General features: G+C 43.3%; 2 protein-coding genes across 8 annotated transcripts in view; both read left to right on the plus strand.

The window, feature by feature from the left end:
* Positions 1–38: 38 nt before the first annotated feature.
* Positions 39–8,950, plus strand: LOC135554544 (arf-GAP with dual PH domain-containing protein 2-like). The gene is given in 12 exon segments (XM_064986900.1): positions 39–266; positions 2,784–2,914; positions 3,245–3,336; positions 3,740–3,804; positions 3,807–3,827; positions 4,296–4,408; positions 5,154–5,303; positions 5,729–5,812; positions 6,490–6,552; positions 6,680–6,757; positions 6,907–7,135; positions 7,443–8,950. Coding segments are annotated over 12 exon segments (1,143 nt in total). The 5' UTR covers positions 39–178; the 3' UTR covers positions 7,472–8,950.
* Positions 8,951–9,054: 104 nt separating this feature from the next.
* LOC135554542 (mitochondrial Rho GTPase 1-A) overlaps positions 9,055–21,953 on the plus strand; it is a 38,048-nt gene continuing 25,149 nt past the window's right edge. For 4 of the 7 annotated variants that reach the window (XM_064986892.1, XM_064986894.1, XM_064986897.1 and 1 more), the window contains exons 1-15: positions 9,055–9,242; positions 12,844–12,984; positions 13,231–13,274; positions 13,366–13,419; positions 13,624–13,676; positions 15,446–15,554; positions 17,828–17,929; positions 18,114–18,212; positions 19,170–19,278; positions 19,626–19,746; positions 20,272–20,356; positions 20,597–20,742; positions 20,900–21,000; positions 21,198–21,328; positions 21,735–21,818. In XM_064986892.1, the coding sequence (XP_064842964.1) occupies positions 9,161–9,242; positions 12,844–12,984; positions 13,231–13,274; positions 13,366–13,419; positions 13,624–13,676; positions 15,446–15,554; positions 17,828–17,929; positions 18,114–18,212; positions 19,170–19,278; positions 19,626–19,746; positions 20,272–20,356; positions 20,597–20,742; positions 20,900–21,000; positions 21,198–21,328; positions 21,735–21,818 (1,461 nt within the window). In that variant the 5' untranslated portion in view covers positions 9,055–9,160. Of the gene's footprint in view, positions 9,619–12,843; positions 12,985–13,230; positions 13,275–13,365; positions 13,420–13,623; positions 13,677–15,445; positions 15,555–17,827; positions 17,930–18,113; positions 18,213–19,169; positions 19,279–19,625; positions 19,747–20,271; positions 20,357–20,596; positions 20,743–20,899; positions 21,001–21,197; positions 21,329–21,734; positions 21,819–21,953 lie in introns of all 7 variants that reach the window. The other 3 variants (XM_064986893.1, XM_064986895.1, XM_064986898.1) reach the window with 3 other exon arrangements.

The raw sequence follows: 21,953 nt of genomic DNA on the forward strand, positions 1-21,953 counted from the left end.
CAAAATAAAAATCACAAGCATTTTACGTTCGTCGTGGTCCTACGTAACACGTTCCAGTTTACGTCCAAACTCACAGAAACGTCAACATTTGTATTTCGTTACGTAAATGGCTAATTACACCACTCATATTTAACCAAAATATTTCCTACATTCGATACAGATTTATATTCGCAAAATAATGGCAAACAAGGACAGAAACAAAACGATTTTGCTGGAATTGGGGAAACTGCCAGAAAACAACCAATGCGCAGACTGTAGCGCGCCGGGTGAGTGACAATGTAGTTCCATTTAAATCCTAGTCAATTCAAGAGTTAGGGATGAAGTTGCCAATGAGTGTACTATTTCTTCACATGAAATAATTCAGCCCATGTTCTGACTTGTATGTGTGTGGTGTGTTAAATAGTCATGTATAGGGTAAATGCTTGTGTGTGTCATGTAGACATGCTTTCTCACTACTCAACAATAACTTCTACCTACAAGGCTTGCCCGCTCATTAGGCGACCGCCAATGGCGGAAGATTGAAGAGGGTGTCTTTTTCTGAGCTAAACTGACCAAGACGCACCTCCAACCTCACGTAATTCTAGCCCCAAAACAATGTAAATTTCTCTCAACCAGTGTCATATGGGCTTTTTAGGTGAGCGCCGATGCCGCCCTGTGATAAGCAGTGCCCACTTTGTTTTAGGCAGGGGCTCAAAAATATTTAGCTTGTCTATTCCCAGCGCGCCTTTCTGGGGTGCTGTTGGAGAGACGCATCGCTGCCATACTCCACCAACTTTCCGTCAAAAAAAATTCACATAAATCATGTAGCAGATATCGTAGCGTATATGGTATGTGACCTTTTCTGTAGCCCACAGGCTGGAGATAAAAGCTATGACAATGTAGTGAGACATCATGCAGGTTTCTCCGATCAAATAGCCTAACTAAATGACGCCCAATCAAATAAAAAAATGTGCTGACATGTTAACCATCAACGTATTAGGTGCGTTCGTAAATTCACTCTGGCGATCTACTCCCATTTCAGAGCACTCTCGTCTGTGTGTCAGAGCACAGAGTAACATGCATTTTCCAACGCGCAACAGACGTTGAATATGACAGGTGTCCGTAAACGTCGGCAAAAACAAGTTATTAAATTGTTGCCAGCAGCACAGTTAGTCGCCAACGCTCTAGATAACATGAAAACAGCCTTACAATTGCCAGAATGAGGTGTCTGACAATGCTTTGAATTTACGAACGCCCAGAGTGCACTCTGGCACTCCAAAGTTAATTTATGAACACACCGTTGTAATATGCTTACACATTCGAGCGTCTCTCAGCCTATGTTATGCAAATTAGTTGCTGTATGTGACGATGACGCTGGGGCATGCTGAGGGAGAGAGTTTCGAGAGGCGCTTGTGTGTTTTCAGTTAGTGCTTGGGTGCACTGTGTTCATCCAAATTACAACTTGATCATTTTATGGGAAATAATCGTACTCGAATGTTTGTGAGTCAACAAACTACATGTGAGTTTCGGTGGCCTTACAGGCTCATTACAATATCCTAAAACAGGACCGTCAAAGTAAACTAGGAAATATGGAATGGATAATCAGGCTACAACTGCTGTCCAGGACTTTCACCATAGGAGCTAAATTGTCATGATCTGTGGTTTCAAGTTTGTTTTTGATGAGCTGATCATAGTGAAAAATAAAATACTTCTGTATTTCCTGCTGTGTAAACCAGTGGAGGCTGCTGAGGGGAGGACGACTCACAATAATGGCTGGAATGGAGCAAATGGAATGGCATCAAACACATGGAAACCGTGTGTTTGTTGTATTTGATACCATTCTACCTATTTCGCTCCAACCATTACCACAAACCCATCCTCCGAAATTAACGTGCCACCAACCTCTTGTGGTGTAAACACATTGCAAATAGGCTCAGGATAACTCCTGATAAAGTTAGGTAGCTGATATTTAGAGCTTAAATAGCCAAATTGATTAGTCACAGGAATCAGGACTAATAAAACAAATGCAACAGCCTGTTTTACAAATGGTGGGCCTAACACATGGATGGGCATTCATAAAATTACGTTGCAGGTGGACAGGGTAGGCAACACCCCAGTAAGCACGGACCAGCAGTTGTTTTTGGTGCAGTCCAGCCCGGCCTTGATTTCCACGGACGTTGGTTTTTGATCTGGCCTGGATAAGCGTTGATTTGGCCCAAACATAGACATCTATAAATGATGTTGACAAAGTGGCAGGGTAGCCTAGTGCTTAGAGCGTTGGACTAGTAACTGAAAGTTTGCAAGTTCAAATCCCCGAGCTGACAAGGTACAAATCTGTCGTTCTGCCCCTTTTCAACTTTAATTCCGAACGGAAAATGAACCTGATTTCAAATGTCTGGAAAATACGTGTTTTCAACTTCTGGGAAAATATATATTTTTAACATTAATTCAGAACCAAAATGGAACCTGATTTCAATGTCCGGACAATACGTCTTTTCATCTTTCATTCAGAACCTAACTTCAACATCTGGAAAATACGACTTTTCAACATCAGTTTGCTTACTGGTACTATTTTTAGTTTTACAGGGGCAGCGATATTTCTGTCTTGCCTCGGTGACAGAATAGCCAGGACTGGCCGGAGCACCATTTTACTATTTTGAAAGATATCTGTGATTTTCAGTGCTGAGTGACACCACACAGAGATGGTCATTCATTCTTTGATCTCTGTTTTTCCATGAGTTTTGAGTGATCTTGAGTCTTGTCTCTTTCTGGTGATGCTCCCGTCCTCTGCATACACTGTATAGATCCTGACTGGGCGTCCTATAAGCTGGGTGTATTTGTGTGTCTGAACTGCTCTGGAGTGCACCGCAACCTGTCCAACATCAGCCGCGTTAAATCCATACAGCTCGACTTCTGGGATGACGAGCTGGTCAAGGTACTGAATGGATCTCTTACAGCAGTGGTCAACACCAACCCTGGTTCTGGAGATCTTACAGGGTGTTCAGGTGTCTCGTTCCAGCCCAACACTAACCAGATCAATCCATCAACAAATGATCATTAACTTTGTGCTGGGGTGGAATAAAAGTCTTCACAACCAGTATCTCTTCAAGACCAGGTTTTGTGACCACTACATGTCAATTTCACTCCTGGTTCTCATCTTGGAGCACCACTTTGGGTACTGGTTTGGTTTGCAATCTTAATCAATACAATGTATTTATGTCCTCTGTCAATTTCCTTCTTTTGGGGTGTTTGTTTGGGTACAAAGTTCATGAAAACCAATGGAAATGCCACAGGCAGAGCCATCTATGAGAAAGCAGTCCCAGCATTCTACTACCGGCCCCAGCAAGAAGACTGTGCGTAAGTATTGCCATCCCAGGACATTTCACTACTTCACTGACAAGTGCTCTTGGCACTGGGCACTCGTTTTTGTACAAACGAATGGCAGCATTTAGGGAAGTTGAAGGATGCTGACTTTGCGTATCAATGTAGGAAGGGGAAGGAAAGGATTGTATTGTTAAAAAAAATAAAGAAGTGGAACTTCTGACAATGGAATTATAAATCATTTAACTAGCCAGTCAATTGTTGTCTCTCCCTCCCAATGAAAAATTATTTGTCTTTTGAAGGTTTAAGAAAAACAAATGCAATGGACAATACTCAGGGTTTCTATTCACCCTGTCTAAAACAATGCAGGAGAAACTGTGGACTCAAGGATCCGATAAGCCTGAGAAACTGTAGAACATTTCATCCTTTTTACCAACAGCGTCTTAAGGGAGCAGTGGATAAGAGCAAAATATGAGAGGATGGAATTTACCGGCGAGACAAAGTATCCCCACTGGCCTACACAACAGGTGAACTGGCTTTACTGCTTGTCTGTGGACGTTCAAATCACATGTTATAACACAGAGAACCTCTGCCATTTCTTCTATATTTCTGTATTATTTTAATTGTGGTCTTCTGTAGTTCAGTTGGTAGAGCATGGCTCTTGAAACGCCAGGATAGTAGGTTTGATTCCCAGGGCCACCTATACATGACAAATGTATGCACGCATGATTGTAGGTCGGTTTGGATAATAGCGTTTGCTAAATGACATACATTGAAATACTGTCCACAGTGAGGCATTTTGCAGGGTCAATGTAGTTTGTTCATCGTACACTGACAAGAAAAACCTATTCTTGTCACACTGACACTTCTGTGGACCTACAGCAGAGCATCGTTCACTTGAGTGAAAACCACACACAGAGACATGAGAGGCATACCCACATGTATTGATGAGTTACGGAGACGTAACAGAGTACACTTCTTTGGGTCCATTCCAGGTTTCTATGAAGGGATGCTGTGGAAGAAGGGGAAGGAGAAGGGACAGTTTCAGAGAAGGAAGTTTGTTCTGTCTGAGAAGGAATTCACCCTGTCTTACTTCAACAAGGAGGATGTAAGTGTGAGGTCATTGACATGCTGGGTAGCTTTGCTGCACGGCCAAATTTCTAAACTGTTAATGGTCACATACTTTGAACGTGTGACTACTGAAAGGTGAAAAGAGTTCAGTGCCTGTCATGGTAATTTCCTGTATTACTAAACATTGAGAGAGCAAACCACACACAAGTCAGAGTAAGTTATAAAGTCCATATTTAATTATATATGAGCTTCACCATAGCCCTGTGACTCTCAGATCAATTCAGTGTCTATAAATGAATTCTCTGAGAGTGCTTACAAAACAGTTCTTAGTATCATTTATAGCCAAGACACACATGACGAATAACAGATCTTAGGATCATTACACAAATTACCCTTTACTTGAAAGAGGAGTATCCCATAGCTAGACAGCATTAGCTATAAATTATTGTTCAGTTTGGTCTCCTAAATGAAGTTCTTATCTCGTTCTTGGTACCACTTAGGACCAAAACATTACCTCATCCAATGGCATTTATCAATTGTCAATTCTAGATACTCCCATCTCAAATACACCCCCTCCTGGACATGTGTTTACTGAAAGGTGAAAAGAGTTCAGTGCCATAGCTCTGCTAATATTTACAGGGGTTCACTTGTGAATCATCTTAACATAATTTGACTATGACATATGTTCAGTTTTCTCTCAAGTCAGGCTTACAAATAGTTAAGCCACATTGTTGAATTTTCACTGGGCTTGCATTGTACACATCATCACTCTGCGCCCTCAGCCGTCCAAAGGGCCCAAAGCGCTCATCTCCATCAAAGACGTGAATGTGACCTTTCAACCTGAGAAAATTGGTCACGCCCATGGTCTGCAGATTACCTACCAGAAAGACAGCCACACCAGAAGTATTTTTGTCTACCACGAAAGTGGAGAGGTGGGCATTTCTCTCTGTATTTCGCTCTTTATTATAGAAGAGTAGCTTTTGTATAGCCTGGTGATCAAAGATCTGTCACTGTGTGTTTTATACAACTCCTTTGCCATATGTTTGTTATGAAAGTGAAAAGTACAGAGGAGTTGGATAAATCACAAACTGATCTCCTGGTACTACCAGTTGAGATAAGAGAAAGACGTTTGCCGTCACATGGCCTCATCCAAAACACGAGGAAGTGGATAAGTGAGCAAGAATCCATGCTAAAATATTTACAACTTTGCAAAACAAGCTTTTGTTAGTATTTTTGTCTGAGATCTTTGTTGATCTGCTTGTATTCACAGTTGGTTGGAGATAGGAGGATGCCATAAAAACTGTAGCAGATTATGCTGTATATCAGTGTGTAAAGCTTACTAGTCTTCCCTGCTTAGGAGATTGTCAACTGGTTCAATGCCATTCGAGCTGCTCGCTTTGCCTACCTGAAAACAGCATACCCCACAGGAAGTGATAAAGAAGTAAGTGTTTGTTAGACTCTATTTCAGTAAAGTTCTCTCTGGTATTTGCCCTTCTTTTCAACCATGTTTGTACCGGCACAGTATCTCTATTTCCGTCAAATCAGAGGCTACCAATGTCTCCCCCACATGAATTTGGTATTTTTATTGTCCCCTGTAGACCATTCACTTTAGGGTGTAAACATACTATAAATTCCATTATTATACTTATGATCAAATGTATATTATATTCTACTGAGCCATTTACTTTATGTTGTTATTCTTATTTCTTATTGTTGTTGCATTGTCGAGAAAGAACTTGGAAGTAAGCATTTCATTGGGCGGTCTATACCACGTGTATCCTGTACATGTGACTAATAAAACGTGAAACTATAGGGTGTTGTTATGCCGTGTGAAGACAGACTTCAATGAATCAATGCATTAAAGGAAGTTCAACACGTTTCAACTTTGAGAGGGTGTCACAAGATAGTATTTCCAGTAACTATTGGCTTGGTTTTATGTTGCAGAATACCAGTACATTTAGATGTAAATATTTCCTAAAGAACAGACAGTGGTTTCTAGTGCCTAATGACATATTCAGCAACCATAGCAATCAATAACTACTGTTGCAATTAGCAATAAATTAACTGATGCTTATAATGCTTCTTCTGTATTCCTCTTCATTATGTGTATTCTGACAGTTGAGGACTAGAATTACCAGAAACTACCTCAAAGAAGGGTACATGGAGAAGACAGGTCCTATGGTAGGTAGTTACTTTGTGATTATCATACTCAATAATGACATTGGATAGAAGAAACGTAAAGTGACCTGGTTGTTACAATGTAATCACATTATGAACACAGTGACAATAAAGTGTATTTGTTGGGAAGCAAAAGGAGATGTTCAAAAAGAGATGGTTCATCTTGGACTCCCAAGACAGGAAGCTCCTTTACTTCAAAAGCCAGCTGGTAAGAAAGGATCCACCTCCTCATCATCTCAAAAGGGTGTGTGTGTGTGTGTGTGTGTGTGTGTATATATATTCGCTGTGTACCTGTGTGTATCACTCAAATCCTAATCTCTACACTATCAACATGTTGTGTGTGTCTGTTTACTACAGGATGCTGAGGAGCTGGGAGTTGTGTTCATCGGCACAGAGACCAATGGTTACTCAGTGAGTGAGTGCATTCCCAAAAGGACCAGAGGCAACCGGTGGAGGTGTGGAGTCACAGTGGACACGCCGGACCGCCAGTTTGTCTTCATGTGTGAGCAGGAGAGGGAACAGAGAGAGTGGGTGGAGGCCCTCAGAGAGGTCATCTCTAAACCCATGCAGCCCCAGGACTACACCAGTAAGAGTCATGTCACCAGTATTCACACCACAGGAGACTCCTGAGGGGGGGACGGCTCATAATAATGGGCAGAACGGAGCGGATGGAATGGCATCAAACACATGGAAACCACGTGTTTAATGTATTTGATACCATGCCACTGATTCCGCTCCAGCCTATTCCACAAGCCTGTCCTCCCAAATGAAGGTGCCACCAACCCCCTGACACACACACACATACACACTATGCATGTACTGTACATAGTATATATTCATACACCATATGGTGAATAACCTAATATACGCTTTTCTGGCTTGTCTTGTTTCAGCTGAAGCCAACATCCGAGGGAAGAGTTGACTTTCGAGAGAGAGCTGAGGGAAGAGTTGACTTTTGAGAGAGAGCTGAGGGAAGAGTTGACTTTCGAGAGAGAGCTGAGGGAAGAGTTGACTTTCGAGAGAGAGCTGACTTTCGAGACAGAGATTCCACCAACATTGGCTGCAAAACCCACTCTGAAGACTCATCTACACTGAACAAAAATATAAACACAACATGCAACAATTTCAAAGATTTTACTGAGTTACAGTTTAAATAAGGAAATCAGTCTGTTGAAATAAATTAATTCAGACCTAATCTATGGATTTCACAACTGGGAATACAAATATGGATCTATTGGTCACAGATACAGAAAACCAGTTAGCATCTGGTGTGACCACCATTTGCCTCATGCAGCACGACACATCCTCTTCGCAAGTTGATCAGGCTGTTGATTGTGGCATGTGGAATGTTGTCCCACTGCTTTTCAATAGTTGCTGGATACTGGCGGGAACTGGAACACGCTGTCGATCCAGAGCAATCCCAAACATGCTCAATTAGTGACATGGTTGGTGAGTATGCAGGCCATGGAAGAACTGGGAGTTTTTTTTATTCCAGGAATTGTGTACAGATCCTTGCGACATGAGGCCGTCCATTATCATGCTGAAACTTAAGGTGATGGCGGCTGATGAATGGCACGACAATGGGCACGACAGGATCTCGTCACGGAGTCTCTATGGAGTCAAATTGCCATCGATAAAATGCAATTGTGTTAATTTTCCGTAGCTTTATTCCTTCCCAAATCATAACCCCACCGCCACGATGGGACACTATTCACAACGTTGAGCTTGCCTGAGACCGTTTCTGGCAAGTTTGTGCCGAAATTCTTCAGTTTTGCAAACCCACAGTTTCATCAGCTATCGGGGTGGATAGTCTCAGATGATCTCGCAGATGAAGTAGCCGGATGTGGTGGTCCTAAAATTTTGGAGAAATACATTTTTTTTGTGCATATGGAACATTTCTGGGATCTTTTATTTCAGCTCATGAAACATGGGACCAACACTTTACATGTTGTGTTTCTATTTTTGTTCAGTATATAAGAAACTTCCAGTACCACTGCATTGAATGTATCCCCCTTAGTGACAGCAGGCCTCTAAATATATTACTTCTTTGAGGACAATGTCTAGGACTGTGGGTTGTTTATTTACAATGCAGATACATGGTTCTACTGGAATTATTGAAAAATGAATTGGGGCAGTACTGTCTCACCACAAATTATGGACAAATACTAGATGCCTTGCTCGGCATGGAAGGTAAAAATTGTTATTCTCAAACCTTACATATTAAAATGGCAGAGTTGTGTGTCCCGTGTGCACTTGTTTTAAGTGTGAAACAATGGTCAATTCTGTTGCTATGAGAAAGTAAACGTGTGTGAGTGTGCGTACATATTATAAAATGAATATCAACTGGAATAATATCTAATACCAACTGTGATTACCAATAAAAACTGTGATAATATAACAACTATGTATTAGAAGGGTATGTTTTTAGCCCTTTTCTTTAACAAAGGGTATGCCATACCCTCACATACCCCCTCAATTCGAGCCCTCAGCGTCTTCTGAGTTGAGAGCAATTGAATCCCTGCCTCCTTTATCATTTCACAATACAATCAAATCAAGCCACTATATTTGAATTCCAAGCCAATGTCACCACATGAGCGCTAGAGGGTAGCAGATGCGTTGTCTGGTATGTTTCGACAGCGTTTGTCTGCTACTGCTTGCCATAGTTGCCGGGTATTGGAGGTCAGCTGGAGGAGGTGTGCGTCTGAAATATTTCGTGCAAAATATCATTAAAGTACAGAAAATAAAGGAATATAGCGTTTTAAACAATTATGTCATTTACAAGAATGTGTATCGCTGTTGAGCGTGGAACTTCAATTGTACAAGAAGCGAGAGAAAAATAATAAATTAACGGAGAAATTCCTCCGTCCGTTTTGTCCTACAAAGAAAGAGGCGCCGACCACAGTTTGACAGCGCAGTCTAAACTGCGCAGGCCTGGCATTAGATAAACTGCTGTAGGGCGGCATCAAAGAATATATGATATTTATGAAAGAACAAAGACTTTATTGATTTGTGAATAAAAAACAATTGCAAATATGAGGAAGGACGTGAGGATATTACTCGTTGGGGAACGTAAGTGGCTGATTCATTAAATATAGCTGGCGCTTGATGCCTACACAGTAATTAGCTAGCATGCTAGCTAGCTTAACTCCGCGAATACATTCAATTAATCAAAATACACGGTATATACGAATGTACACCGAGGTTGTATTTTGTACTTGTATGACCGCACAACTAAGAATACCATTGCATTGAACTGATTCAATGTGACATTGTGAAGACGTTAAGCCAACAAAATACCTCTCTAACTAGCAAATGCCGCAGTCAAATGTGAATGGCTAGTTAATAAAGTTCAGTTCGTTCACTTAGTAATACGCACACAGTAGCTGTAGTTATTTAAAGTATGTTTGGTGTAACTTCTAGCCACAGTAATTAACGAGCTAGCCAGTAATGTAGGTTAGGGTCGTAGCAATATAACACTCACTCAACCTTGCACGCGCTTTGCACTATCGATCTGTCCTCGTGCACACTGTCAGCTTGACATTCCATGGAACCAGTAGAAATCATGTTCTGCTCAGATCTGTGTATTTTAGCCATTTGGCCACATTGCAACTTTTGGCCTCCACAATACACTTCTCCCAAATCCCCATAGCCACATCTAGTGCACTTTGCAAATTAGGGCCCTATTTCATTTACATTCATCTTCTCCCATATCCACAATGCATATATTTTTAAGCTATGTCATTTACATTTTTTTTGAGAGCGACTATTGTCAATGATCACATTGGTACATTGGGTAAAATGTGATAAAACTGAGACCTTTAAAGGAACTTGTGACAACATGCTGGTTGTCCTCCTTTCTGCCCTGTGTTCTTCACTCACATCTGTTTATCAGATGCAACTGGCTGGCTGACCTACATTGACACATTCTCTTTGGCGTTGCTGACAGGTCCCTTGAGAGGGCAGCCAAAACCGTATGTGTGTATGCTAACGTTGGTGATATCACTCCGCAACCAAGGATGCATTTACACAGACAGCCCACTACTGATCATTTTCACAATTACTGGAAAAGGAGCTGATCTGATTGGTCAAAAGACCAAGTAGTAGTGTAAAAGGATCAGCATTGGGCAGCCAGACTGTAAACACAGCTCAAGTGTCCATAGATACAAGTCCTTTCCATGCACCTGCAGAGGCTGCCCCTGTTCTTGAACTTGATGAACTGTGCTACCGCCCTTGAAGCAGGAGCCCATTCACTGATCTGACTCAACATAATATGGGTGAATGCTACTGCAGGCTAATTGAACCTGGCTTGATAAAACCCCTCCATTGGCGTTAGATCAATGGTTATGATAGGAAAAAGGATGCATGTTGAAACGTATCAGAACTGCAACTCTCTGTGCAGTATCTGCAGCCCTGTGTCCTCTGGCTGTGCGCTATGGTGCTGGATTCAATTAAGTCATGGAATTTAATAAGACACTCCAACACTTAACTAGTCCCTGTTCATGCTTGCCAGCTGCTCTTATCTTCACACTTCAGTCACTCAACACATCAGTCTAACAGTCTGTAATGTATGCAGATCCGTAGCCGACACAATCTCAAATTCATTCTACACTGCTTTCACCCACCTCGATAAGAGGAATAACAATGTGAGAATGCTGTTCACTGACTACAGCTCAGCGTTCAACACCTTTGTCACCTCCAAACTCGTCACCAAGCTTAGGACCCTGGGACTGAACACTTCCCTCTGCAACTGGATCCTGGACTTCCTGACGGGCCACTCCCAGGTGGTGAGGGTAGGCAACATCACCTCCGCCACGCTGACCCTCAACACGGGGTCCCCACAGGGGTGTGTACAATTAGTTCCGTCCAGTACTCTGCACATGACTCCAACAGCAAGTTTTCTGACGGCACGACGGTGGTAGGCCTGATCACCAGCGACGATAAGACAGCCTAAAGGGAGGATGTCAGTTACATGACAGTGTGGTCCTGGAGCAACAACCTTTCCCTCAACATCAGTAAGACCAAGGAGCTGATCTTGGACTACAGGAAACGGGAGAGGGGGCGAGCACTCCCCCATCCACATCCCTGGGGCTGCAGTGGAGCTGGTCGCAAGTTCTTCTGTGTCCAAATCACTCAGAACTTAAAATGGCTGATATGCACTGTCATGAAGAAGGCGCGACTTATTCCCCCTCAGGATGGAAAGGTTTAGCATTGGCCTTCAAAGCCTCAAAGTTCTACAGCTGCACCATTGAGAGCATCTTGACTGGCTGCATCACTGCTTGGTATGGCAACTGTACCGCCCTCGATTGCATGGCACTACAGAGGGTGGTGCGGACAGGCCAGTACATCACTGTCATTCAGGACCTCTATATCAGGCTGTGTCAAAGGAAGGCCTGGAAAATCATTGAAGACTCCAGCCACACAAGCCATAGACTGTTCTCTACTTCCGCATGGCAAGCGGTACCGGTGCATGAAGTCTGACACCAACAGGCTCCTGAAGGGCTTCTTTCCCTAAGCCATACGACTGCTAAATAGCTAACAAAATGGCCTCATGGACTATCAGAGTTGACTCTGTCTCTATGCGCTCTCACAGGACTCACACACACACACACACACACACACACACACACACACAAGCTTCATTTGCTCACACACAGCATGCACAAATATTTATACTGACTCTACGCACATGCACGCACATGCACTCACATACATTCATCATATATGCTACTCTTTTTATCATATTTCCTGATGCTTAGTCACCTTACCCCTATACATATATACCCCTATCATATATACCCCTATCATATATACCCCTATCAGTATCTCTGCACATTGTAAAAATATGCTATTGGAACCGACCATGTATATAGCATACTTACTTCATGTTGTTCTTATTTCTATTTCTCATGTTTTTGTTCCACCTTGTTCGTTTTTGTTCAACATTGATATTGATTACTGCATTGTTGGGGTTAGAGCTGGCAAAGAACCGCATGGCACTGTACCTTGAAACCTGCACATTGTTACAATGGTACAATGTTGAGAGGTGACACTAAAGCTCAATTGATGATGTCTCCCTGTGTGAGATGATCTCCCATCACAGGGAGTATCTCCTCATTGTAGCCTGGTTCCAGATCTGTTTGTGCCATCTCACCAACTCCTATGGTCATTGTCATTGTCACATGACCATAGGAGTTGGCAAGACAGCACAAATAGATCTGGAATCAGGCTATTCTGATTGCAATCACACACTGATGCTTCTGTCTGACTCACACACTTGTCCTCTCGTCTCCACAGCCAAAGTGGGGAAGACGTCTCTGATCATGTCACTGGTCAGCGAGGAGTTCCCTGACGACGTTCCCCTTCGAGCGGAGGAGATCACCATCCCAGCAGACGTAACTCCAGAGAGAGTCCCCACACACATAGTGGACTACTCCGGTAACGCCACAGACCATACAGCCTGAACGCCAATCAATACTGACTGTTTAATGCTGAACACTGTTCAGTGTTACTAGACTGCCCCTACAGACAGACTGTTATTTTTCAGAACTGGGATTTAGTCAATGCATGTTATGGCTGGAAACTGTGCTCTACTGACAGTACTTATGACAGTGGAGTAGGAGACGTGTCAGATTGACAAGACAATATCATACTGTCTTTGATGTTGTTGTCTTGTGTCTGTAGAAGCAGAACAGTCAGACGAGCAGTTGTATCAAGAAATATCAAAGGTTCGTAGGATACCATTTTAACCCTGTAATATCCCCATAAAGTAAACATCTATCCCCACCAAGGTAGAATAACATTCTCTCTTTTTTACAGGCAAATGTTATTTGCATAGTTTACTCAGTCAACAACAAGAAGTCCATTGAGAAGGTCAGTTTATAAACCAAGCATTCTCTCTGACAAAGAATAACTGACATTCAGATGTCTTGATTTAGTAACAGCGCACTGCCTGCACGTTGTTAACTCAGTTCACCATGTCGGCCATATTGAATTAGAGAGCGCAGGGCAGGCCTGTGTTCTGAGTCTTGACAGTGCAGCTGTAACAGGGTTTGATACGTGTTTTCTCTCTTCTAGGTGACAAGCCATTGGATTCCCCTCATAAACGACAGGACGGACAAGGATAGCAGGTGTGTGTGTAGTGTGCTTGTGGTGTCTGCGTGTGTGTGTGTGTGTCCTTGGTCAGGGACAGTGGGGGTATACAGTCTGTTACTAAATCCCCAGTGCATTTGGAAATGACTGCACCAACACCTAAAGTGCTGGTGTAGTTTTTGACAGCTTTGCCACATTTCACTTAGTAGATTGAAACGGGTGTCAAGTCATTTCAATGACATGCCATTCCTTATAAGACCAGCCTGCTATAGGGACCAGTTATCAAATCAAATGTATTTATATAGCCCTTCATACATCAGCTGATATCTCAAAGTGCTGTACAGAAACCCAGCCTAAAACCCCAAACAGCAAGCAATGCAGGTGTAGAAGCACCGTGGCTAGGCTAAAAATTCCCTAGAAAGGCCAAAACCTAGGAAGAAACCTAGAGAGGAACCAGGCTATGTTGGGTGGCCAGTCTTCTTATAACAGAACATGGCCAAGATGTTCAAATGTTCATAAATGACCAGCATGGTTGAATAATAATAAGGCAGAACAGTTGAAACTGGAGCAGCAGCACGGCCAGGTGGACTGGGGACAGCAAGGAGTCATCATGTCAGGTAGTCCTGGGGCAGTTATGTCATAGACAAGGGAAAGTACACTACCTTGTACCTGTTTGTGTAACCTACTCCATATCAATGTGATAATGGAAGAAAGGTTACTGAATGACTCATGGCTATGTAATGTAAGACTGTGTGATACGGCCTCCCGAGTGGTGCAATGGTCTACTGCATCGCTGTGCCACTAGAGATCCTGGTTAGAGTCCAGGCTCTGTCGCAGCCGGCCGCGACCGGGAGACCCATGGGACAGGGCACAATTGGCCCAGCGTCGTCCGGGTTAGGGAGGGTTTGGCTGGAAGGGATGTCCTTGTCCCATTGCGCTCTAGCGACTCCTGTGGCGGGCCGGGCACAGTGCACGCTGACACGATCACCAGGTGTACGGTGTGTTTCCTCTGACACATTGGTGTGACTGGCTTCCGGGTTAAGCGGGCATTGTGTCAAGAAGCAGTGCGGCTTGGTTGGGTCCTGTTTTGGAGGACGCACGGCTTTCGACCTTCGCCTCTTCCAAGTCCGTACTGGAGTTGCAGTGACGAGACAAGACTGTAACTACCAATTAGGATACAATGAAATTGGGGAGGAAAAAGGGGTCAAATGAAAAAAGAAACAGTGGATCAGTTTTCCATATGGGAAGCAGAAGGTCATGGACATTGTTGTCACCTCTTAGCTGTAAGTTGAATTTCAGACAGCCAGACAACATTGATTTTAGGGTTGTCACAATACCAGTATCACGATACTCTGAGGTATCGTGGCAAGGGAACGAAACATGGAGCGGACTATATTTTCTGAGGAGAACAGTCCTAATGTTTTTAGCCTTATGTTGTCACCTAGAATCACATGTTTATTTTCCATATAGAACACTGCATTTTACATACAGTAGGTTTTGAAGGACCATAGTGTTTATTCTGCTTTGTGTGTTCCGGCAGACAGCCAGATAACGTTGTCTTGGATTGAGCCTGGATTTCTTTAATAGGATCTGGTGTCAAGGCGAAGTCTGCCTGGATTACTGTTAGAGTTTAGTATAACATACTGGAGCTTGAAGGTTTGATCTGTTAGGTGACACTGACAATCTATTGGAGTCTAGAACCCCTGAGGACAAAATATTCCTTTTTGAGACATTCTCAGACAATAGGCTCGGCTACCACTAGGCTACCCTGCCGCCCCATATAAGATCATATATGATGTTGTTGCAGAGTACCACTGATCCTGGTGGGGAATAAGTCAGACCTGGTAGAACACAGCAGTATGGAGACCATCCTGCCCATCATGAACCAGTACTCTGACATTGAGACCTGCGTGGAGGTAAGAGAACACTGACTGGTGACTGTTTACCGCCTCCATTTTGAGTGCCGAGCAAGAGTACATTGAGAATGACCATATAGCTAGGCTAATGAAAGTTGTTGTGTTACACTTGCGTTGAGGCTCAATCAAAATGGTATTGAACTACTAGAAATGTATTTTAAGGGTCTCTGATCATCTGATTAATTGAATTCAGGCCTGCAGAACTTTAATCAACAATGGTTTCATATTCTATCCCGGTTCTGAAATCCCAACAACTGAAAACGACATTAAAAATCTAATTGATGCATTGACCTTGTGATGTAGGTTGTCTGCTGGCCCTGGGCTGGGAGACTCCTAATGTTTCAGCTAACTCCTGACTTTAGTTAGAATGTTATCTGATGGCGGGTAAATGAGTCTGTCTTTCTGCTGCAGAGACCCTGGCAGTATTCATTATGGCACACAAAATAAAACATTTTGCAACGTAAAATAAAAATAAGCATTTATTAGCCCAGTCCACATAGTAAATTAGCCCTTTTCAGTCAGTTTCTTTGTTTTATTTGGTGCCTAATGAACATGACCCCTCTGTGTCTTTCTGCTGACTGACTGAGTGTGTGTGCTGAGACGCATTTCTATCATGGAGGAAAGTAGTTGGCTACATCACTCTTCCATTGGTCTCATGTAACAACCCAGTCACATGTCCTCTCTGGCTAGATTCATTACAGGATAAAAGTAGTGGAGGTGGAGGGGACGACGTGTTGGAACACACACACAGAGAATACACACAGTCAGATGTGTTGAAGTGACAACCTGGTCAGGATCCGTTATGCAGTTGTACTGCACAAGGTTCATGGGTACTTGTACGTGATGCAACACTGTTCAGTCTCTACATATTTGACATCTGTACACTCTCTTCCCCCCTGTGTGGAATCAGCCCCTTGTCATGGCAACGCCACTGGTGTTTATAGCCTGGCTGTTTCTGGACCCTAGTTTCACATTGAGAGATGACGTTCTGCTTCCCATGACCTCATTTAGACCACTAAGAGGTTGGTCTTGCGGCTTGAGTGTTTTTTTCACTGAAGCACCATAAATCTGCAATGCACAACTCAAGCTGATTGAGAACCAATTGATGTGTAAGTAGTTAAAGAAGTGGGATAGGTGATGGTTTGTCATATACACATGGTTTAGTACAATGAAATGCCGGCTTAACCCTTTATTTCAACAGTGGCGGCTGATGTCCTACAGTACCCATAATGGTTTTAGCTTTGTAAATGTAACCTTTATTTAACTAGGCAAGACAGTTAAGAACAAATTATTATTTACAATGACAGCCGACACCCGGCCAAACCCGGATGACCCTGGGTCAATTGTCCGCAAGTGGCCGGATGTGATGCAGCCTGGATTCGAACCAGGGACTGCAGTGATGCCTCTTGCGCTGAGATGCAGTGCCTTAGACTGCTGCGCCACTCGAACCCTAAAGATGTTACTAAAGTGAACATAATGGTTTCCTGTCTCCTTTCCAATACATCGTTGTTAGACCACAGCAGGGGTCTTTTTCTCAGTTTATTGTTCCACCTGGTTTTGAGGTTACTGTATCTTTGTGTTTCTCAGTGTATTGTTCCACCTGGTTTTGAGGTTACTGTATCTTTGTGTTTCTCAGTGTATTGTTCTAGCTGGTTTTGAGGTTACTGTATCTTTGTGTTTCTCAGTGTATTGTTCCACCTGGTTTTGAGGTTACTGTATCTTTGTGTTTCTCAGTTTATTGTTCCACCTGGTTTTGAGGTTACTGTATCTTTGTGTTTCTCAGTGTATTGTTCCACCTGGTTTTGAGGTTACTGTATCTTTGTGTTTCTCAGTGTATTGTTCCACCTGGTTTTGAGGTTACTGTATCTTTGTGTTTCTCAGTGTATTGTTCCACCTGGTTTTGAGGTTACTGTATCTTTGTGTTTCTCAGTTTATTGTTCCACCTGGTTTTGAGGTTACTGTATCTTTGTGTTTCTCAGTGTATTGTTCCACCTGGTTTTGAGGTTACTGTATCTTTGTGTTTCTCAGTGTATTGTTCCACCTGGTTTTGAGGTTACTGTATCTTTGTGTTTCTCAGTGTATTGTTCCACCTGGTTTTGAGGTTACTGTATCTTTGTGTTTCTCAGTGTATTGTTCCACCTGGTTTTGAGGTTACTGTATCTTTGTGTTTCTCAGTTTATTGTTCCACCTGGTTTTGAGGTTACTGTATCTTTGTGTTTCTCAGTGTATTGTTCCACCTGGTTTTGAGGTTACTGTATCTTTGTGTTTCTCAGTGCTCTGCCAAAAACCTGAAGAACATCTCAGAGCTGTTCTACTATGCCCAGAAGGCAGTGCTCCACCCTACAGGACCCCTGTACTGCCCAGAGGAGAAGGAGGTGAGGAGGGCAGAGGGAAAACTCCAGGTCCCTAGCTACCCTAACTATGTAGTTACTTTTCCTGGTCAGGTTAGGCAATCAAAACGTTTCCTAGCGCTACCATGGGTACACAGACATCTATTTTTTAGCTCTCCAAGAATATAATATTTTACATATTTCAAATGTATACTTTGTGTTTATTCAGATGAAGCCGTCTTGCATCAAGTCTCTAACTCGCATCTTCAAAGTGTCGGACCTGGACAACGATGGCATCCTCAACGACAAAGAACTCAACTTCTTCCAGGTAGGAGCCTCACTGTGGGAAAGTAAACCTTGTGGGAAAACCTTTCTTGGCTGTAGCTGCAGGCTTGTGTGCTTTATCTGGCTGAAGTGAAATAACCTGATTTACTTCCTTTTCCAATGGCAGTTTATTTTAACTTGAGTGCAAGAGAGGGGGAGGGATAGGTTATTAGTGGGTTCACCGGTAGCCTGCAGACAGGTGGTTGATTTAGAAACCCTTTCAGAGCATCTTTTGTCCTCTAGTGAATGGTGCAAAGCTGTATACATATCTGCTTGTGACTTCATATATCCCAAACCACGTTACATTAGTAGCTGTGTCAGATTTGTTGAAATAGACTGTTTCTTTCCCATTTTGGTCTCACCGGACAAATGTTCAGTTGTGTTTAGGTGATGTGTGTTGAGTGATTTATTGTTGAAGCACTTGGATGCAGCATTGTGCTGTCTGTAGACTTTCATTATTCACTCTAGTTCTGTGTGGATATAGTAGTTCTGTGTGGGTATAGTAGTTCTGTGTGGGTATAGTAGTTCTGTGTGGGTATAGTAGTTCTGTGTGGGTATAGTAGTTCTGTGTGGGTATAGTAGTTCTGTGTGGGTATAGTAGTTCTGTGTGGGTATAGTAGTTCTGTGTGGGTATAGTAGTTCTGTGTGGGTATAGTAGTTCTGTGTGGGTATAGTAGTTCTGTGTGGGTATAGTAGTTCTGTGTGGGTATAGTAGTTCTGTGTGGGTATTGTAGTTCTGTGTGGGTATAGTAGTTCTGTGTGGGTATAGTAGTTCTGTGTGGGTATAGTAGTTCTGTGTGGGTATAGTAGTTCTGTGTGGGTATAGTAGTTCTGTGTGGGTATAGTAGTTCTGTGTGGGTATAGTAGTTCTGTGTGGGTATAGTAGTTCTGTGTGGGTATAGTAGTTCTGTGTGGGTATAGTAGTTCTGTGTGGGTGACACATGTGTTGTGTGTCTGGTAGAGGACGTGTTTCAACATGCCCCTGGCGCCCCAGGCCTTAGAGGATGTCAAGAACGTGGTGAGGAAGAACATGACGGACGGAGTTGAGGACAACGGACTCACGCTCAAAGGTGAGACTGACCACATTGTAGGCCTTCCCTTCTTTCATTCAGTTTCTCTATAATCTCTCTCTATTGTCTCTCCATCTCTCTCATTCAATCTCTCTATTCTCTCTCCATCTCTCTCATTCAATCTCTCTATTCTCTCTCCATCTCTCATTCAATCTCTCTCTTTTCTCTTTCCATCTCGCTCTATTCTCTGCCCACTCTCCCTTGTACTCTCTTCTGTAACCTTCAGTAAAGGTCATGCATGAATAACATATTTAATAACCCTTTACCAGTGTACTGTGTCCATCTCTAACGGTGTGTCTGGGTGTATCTCTGACGTGTGTCCATTCTTCACCCTGATTGGCCACTAGGGTTCTTGTTTCTGCACACGCTTTTCATCCAGAGGGGGCGTCACGAGACCACCTGGACGGTGCTGCGGAGGTTTGGGTACGACGACGACTTGGAGCTTCACCAGGAATACCTGTTCCCCCTGTGAGTGGACACTTGAACCCCCCTGGACCAGGGTCATGTGCATTAGGGCACATCGTAGTAAAACGCTTTACTGCGGAAAACAAAAACGACCTGTTCTGGACAAGTGTAGATAGTGATAACTTTCACTCTGTGTTTGAGCACTTTCTTCCATTTCGCGCCTACAGAACACAACCCTGCCGTACGTATGGGCAACTCTTACCTCTGGGCAGAAAGAGGGAGATATACACCTGTTTATGTAAGGCTGGACGAGCATAACAATGACTCTCTGGCCCCAATTCAGTTTCAGTCAATAGCAGATAAAAGACATCTGCTCTGCAGGCTCTCACTTTCTTTACACTGTGTCAAAGATGTTAACGTTGATGAAACCTACTGAACCATCAAGCTGTCTGTGGGTGCATCTTACACTACTTGTTATGACTTTCAAGCGGCACTAGGTCTTTCCCAGGGTGAGCCTTTTGAACAATGCCAGTTTAGCCATAGCACTTTTAATGAGATTAATCCGGAATGTTCTCTTGTCCATGCCAGGCTAAAAATACCTGCTGACTGCACCACTGAGCTCAACCACAACGCGTACCTCTTCCTCCAGAGTGTCTTCGACAAGCACGACAAAGTAAGTCTTGGATGACATAACTGCTACTGTTGTGTTCCCTTCTGCCTCACACAGACAAACATTCACAGGTTTTCCCAAAGTCCCAGTTGGAAGTTTCCCGGAATCAGGAGGGAATAAGCAGGGAGGGAATCCTCCAACCGGCTTTTGGGAAAGTTACCGGAATATTGCAACCCTACACAATCATATTTTTAGAACAGTGGTCCTAACCTGTGTGTGTGTGTGTGTGTGTTTGTTTGTCAGGACAGAGACTGTGCCTTGTCTCCGGAGGAAGTCAAGGACCTGTTCAAAGTGTTTCCCTACATGCCCTGGGGCCCCGACGTCAACAACACAGTGTGTACCAACGACCAGGGCTGGATCACCTACCAGGGTTACCTGTCACAGTGGACGTGAGTTAGGCCAGCATACCTGGACTACACTACCTGTTACCTCTGTCTAACTTGAATGATTTGGTAATGCAGTTATACAGCGCTTTGCTGAAACGCAAACTTCTTCACTTTCGTATGCTACACACACTAACAGGCCTTCAATTGTCTGATTGGTCAGGTTAACGACCTACCTGGATGTGCAGCGCTGCTTGGAGTACCTGGGCTACCTGGGCTACTCAATCATCTGTGAGCAGGAGTCCCAGGCAGCAGCCATCACAGGTAATGTGAGCGTGCGTGACTAGGTTTATATGCTTGTCATGTATTGGTGTTAATTATTGTGGCCTCTCTGTTTGTGCATTTGAAACCTAATTAGTGGTGAGTTACTATAAATCTACAGTCACTGTAGTTGTGTGTTTGCGCGCACATGCATCTGTATATCTGTATATGTTGTTCCTCACCCGTCTCTCCTCCCTCAGTGACCCGTAACAAGCGCATCGACCTGCAGAAGAAGCAGACGCAGCGCAGCGTGTTCCGCTGTAACATTCTGGGAGCCAGGGGGAGTGGCAAGACCAGCTTCCTGCAGGCCTTTCTGGGTCGCAACCTGCTGGTGAGTCCCTGGAGCTACCGGACAACTGGGGTGTATTCATTATGGCACACCCCAGCAAAATGTTTTGCAATGCAAAAATGTTTTTTTCTTATTGGACAAATTCAGGTAGTCCCTCCCTGTTTCATTCAGTTTTCTTCCTAATTTGGTGCCTAATGTACATGATACTGGCTTTTCCATGGAAGGCTCACTGCTACCTGCTAAGCACACATTTCTGTTTCATAGCTACTCTTAAGTAGCCAGGGTGACTTGGGCAGTCTGTTACTGTGTTACCAACTCCTTTAAGACATAGCAAACTATCTATTATTATTATTATTACACAAACTTAACTATTTAGCAGTGAGGAATAACATGTACTGTTGTATCAATGTGGAGTGGTGAATTAGTGTTTTTCTGCATTCCTTAACAGAAACAGCGGAAGATCAGAGAAGACCATAAATCGTTTTACTCCATCAACACCACGTATGTCTACGGCCAGGAGAAGTACTTACTGGTGAGGCTGTGCATCTCTCTCCTCGTATCCATGCTTTCTGCCCGGTAACAAGATTAAAACCCCGGGAGATGGATTATAATACAGTTGTATAATTTATAATACTGTGTTTTATGTGTCCAGCTGTCTAGCAGTAAA

This window comes from Oncorhynchus masou, chromosome 14 (genome assembly GCF_036934945.1).
Source record: "Oncorhynchus masou masou isolate Uvic2021 chromosome 14, UVic_Omas_1.1, whole genome shotgun sequence".
NCBI lineage: Eukaryota > Metazoa > Chordata > Actinopteri > Salmoniformes > Salmonidae > Oncorhynchus > Oncorhynchus masou.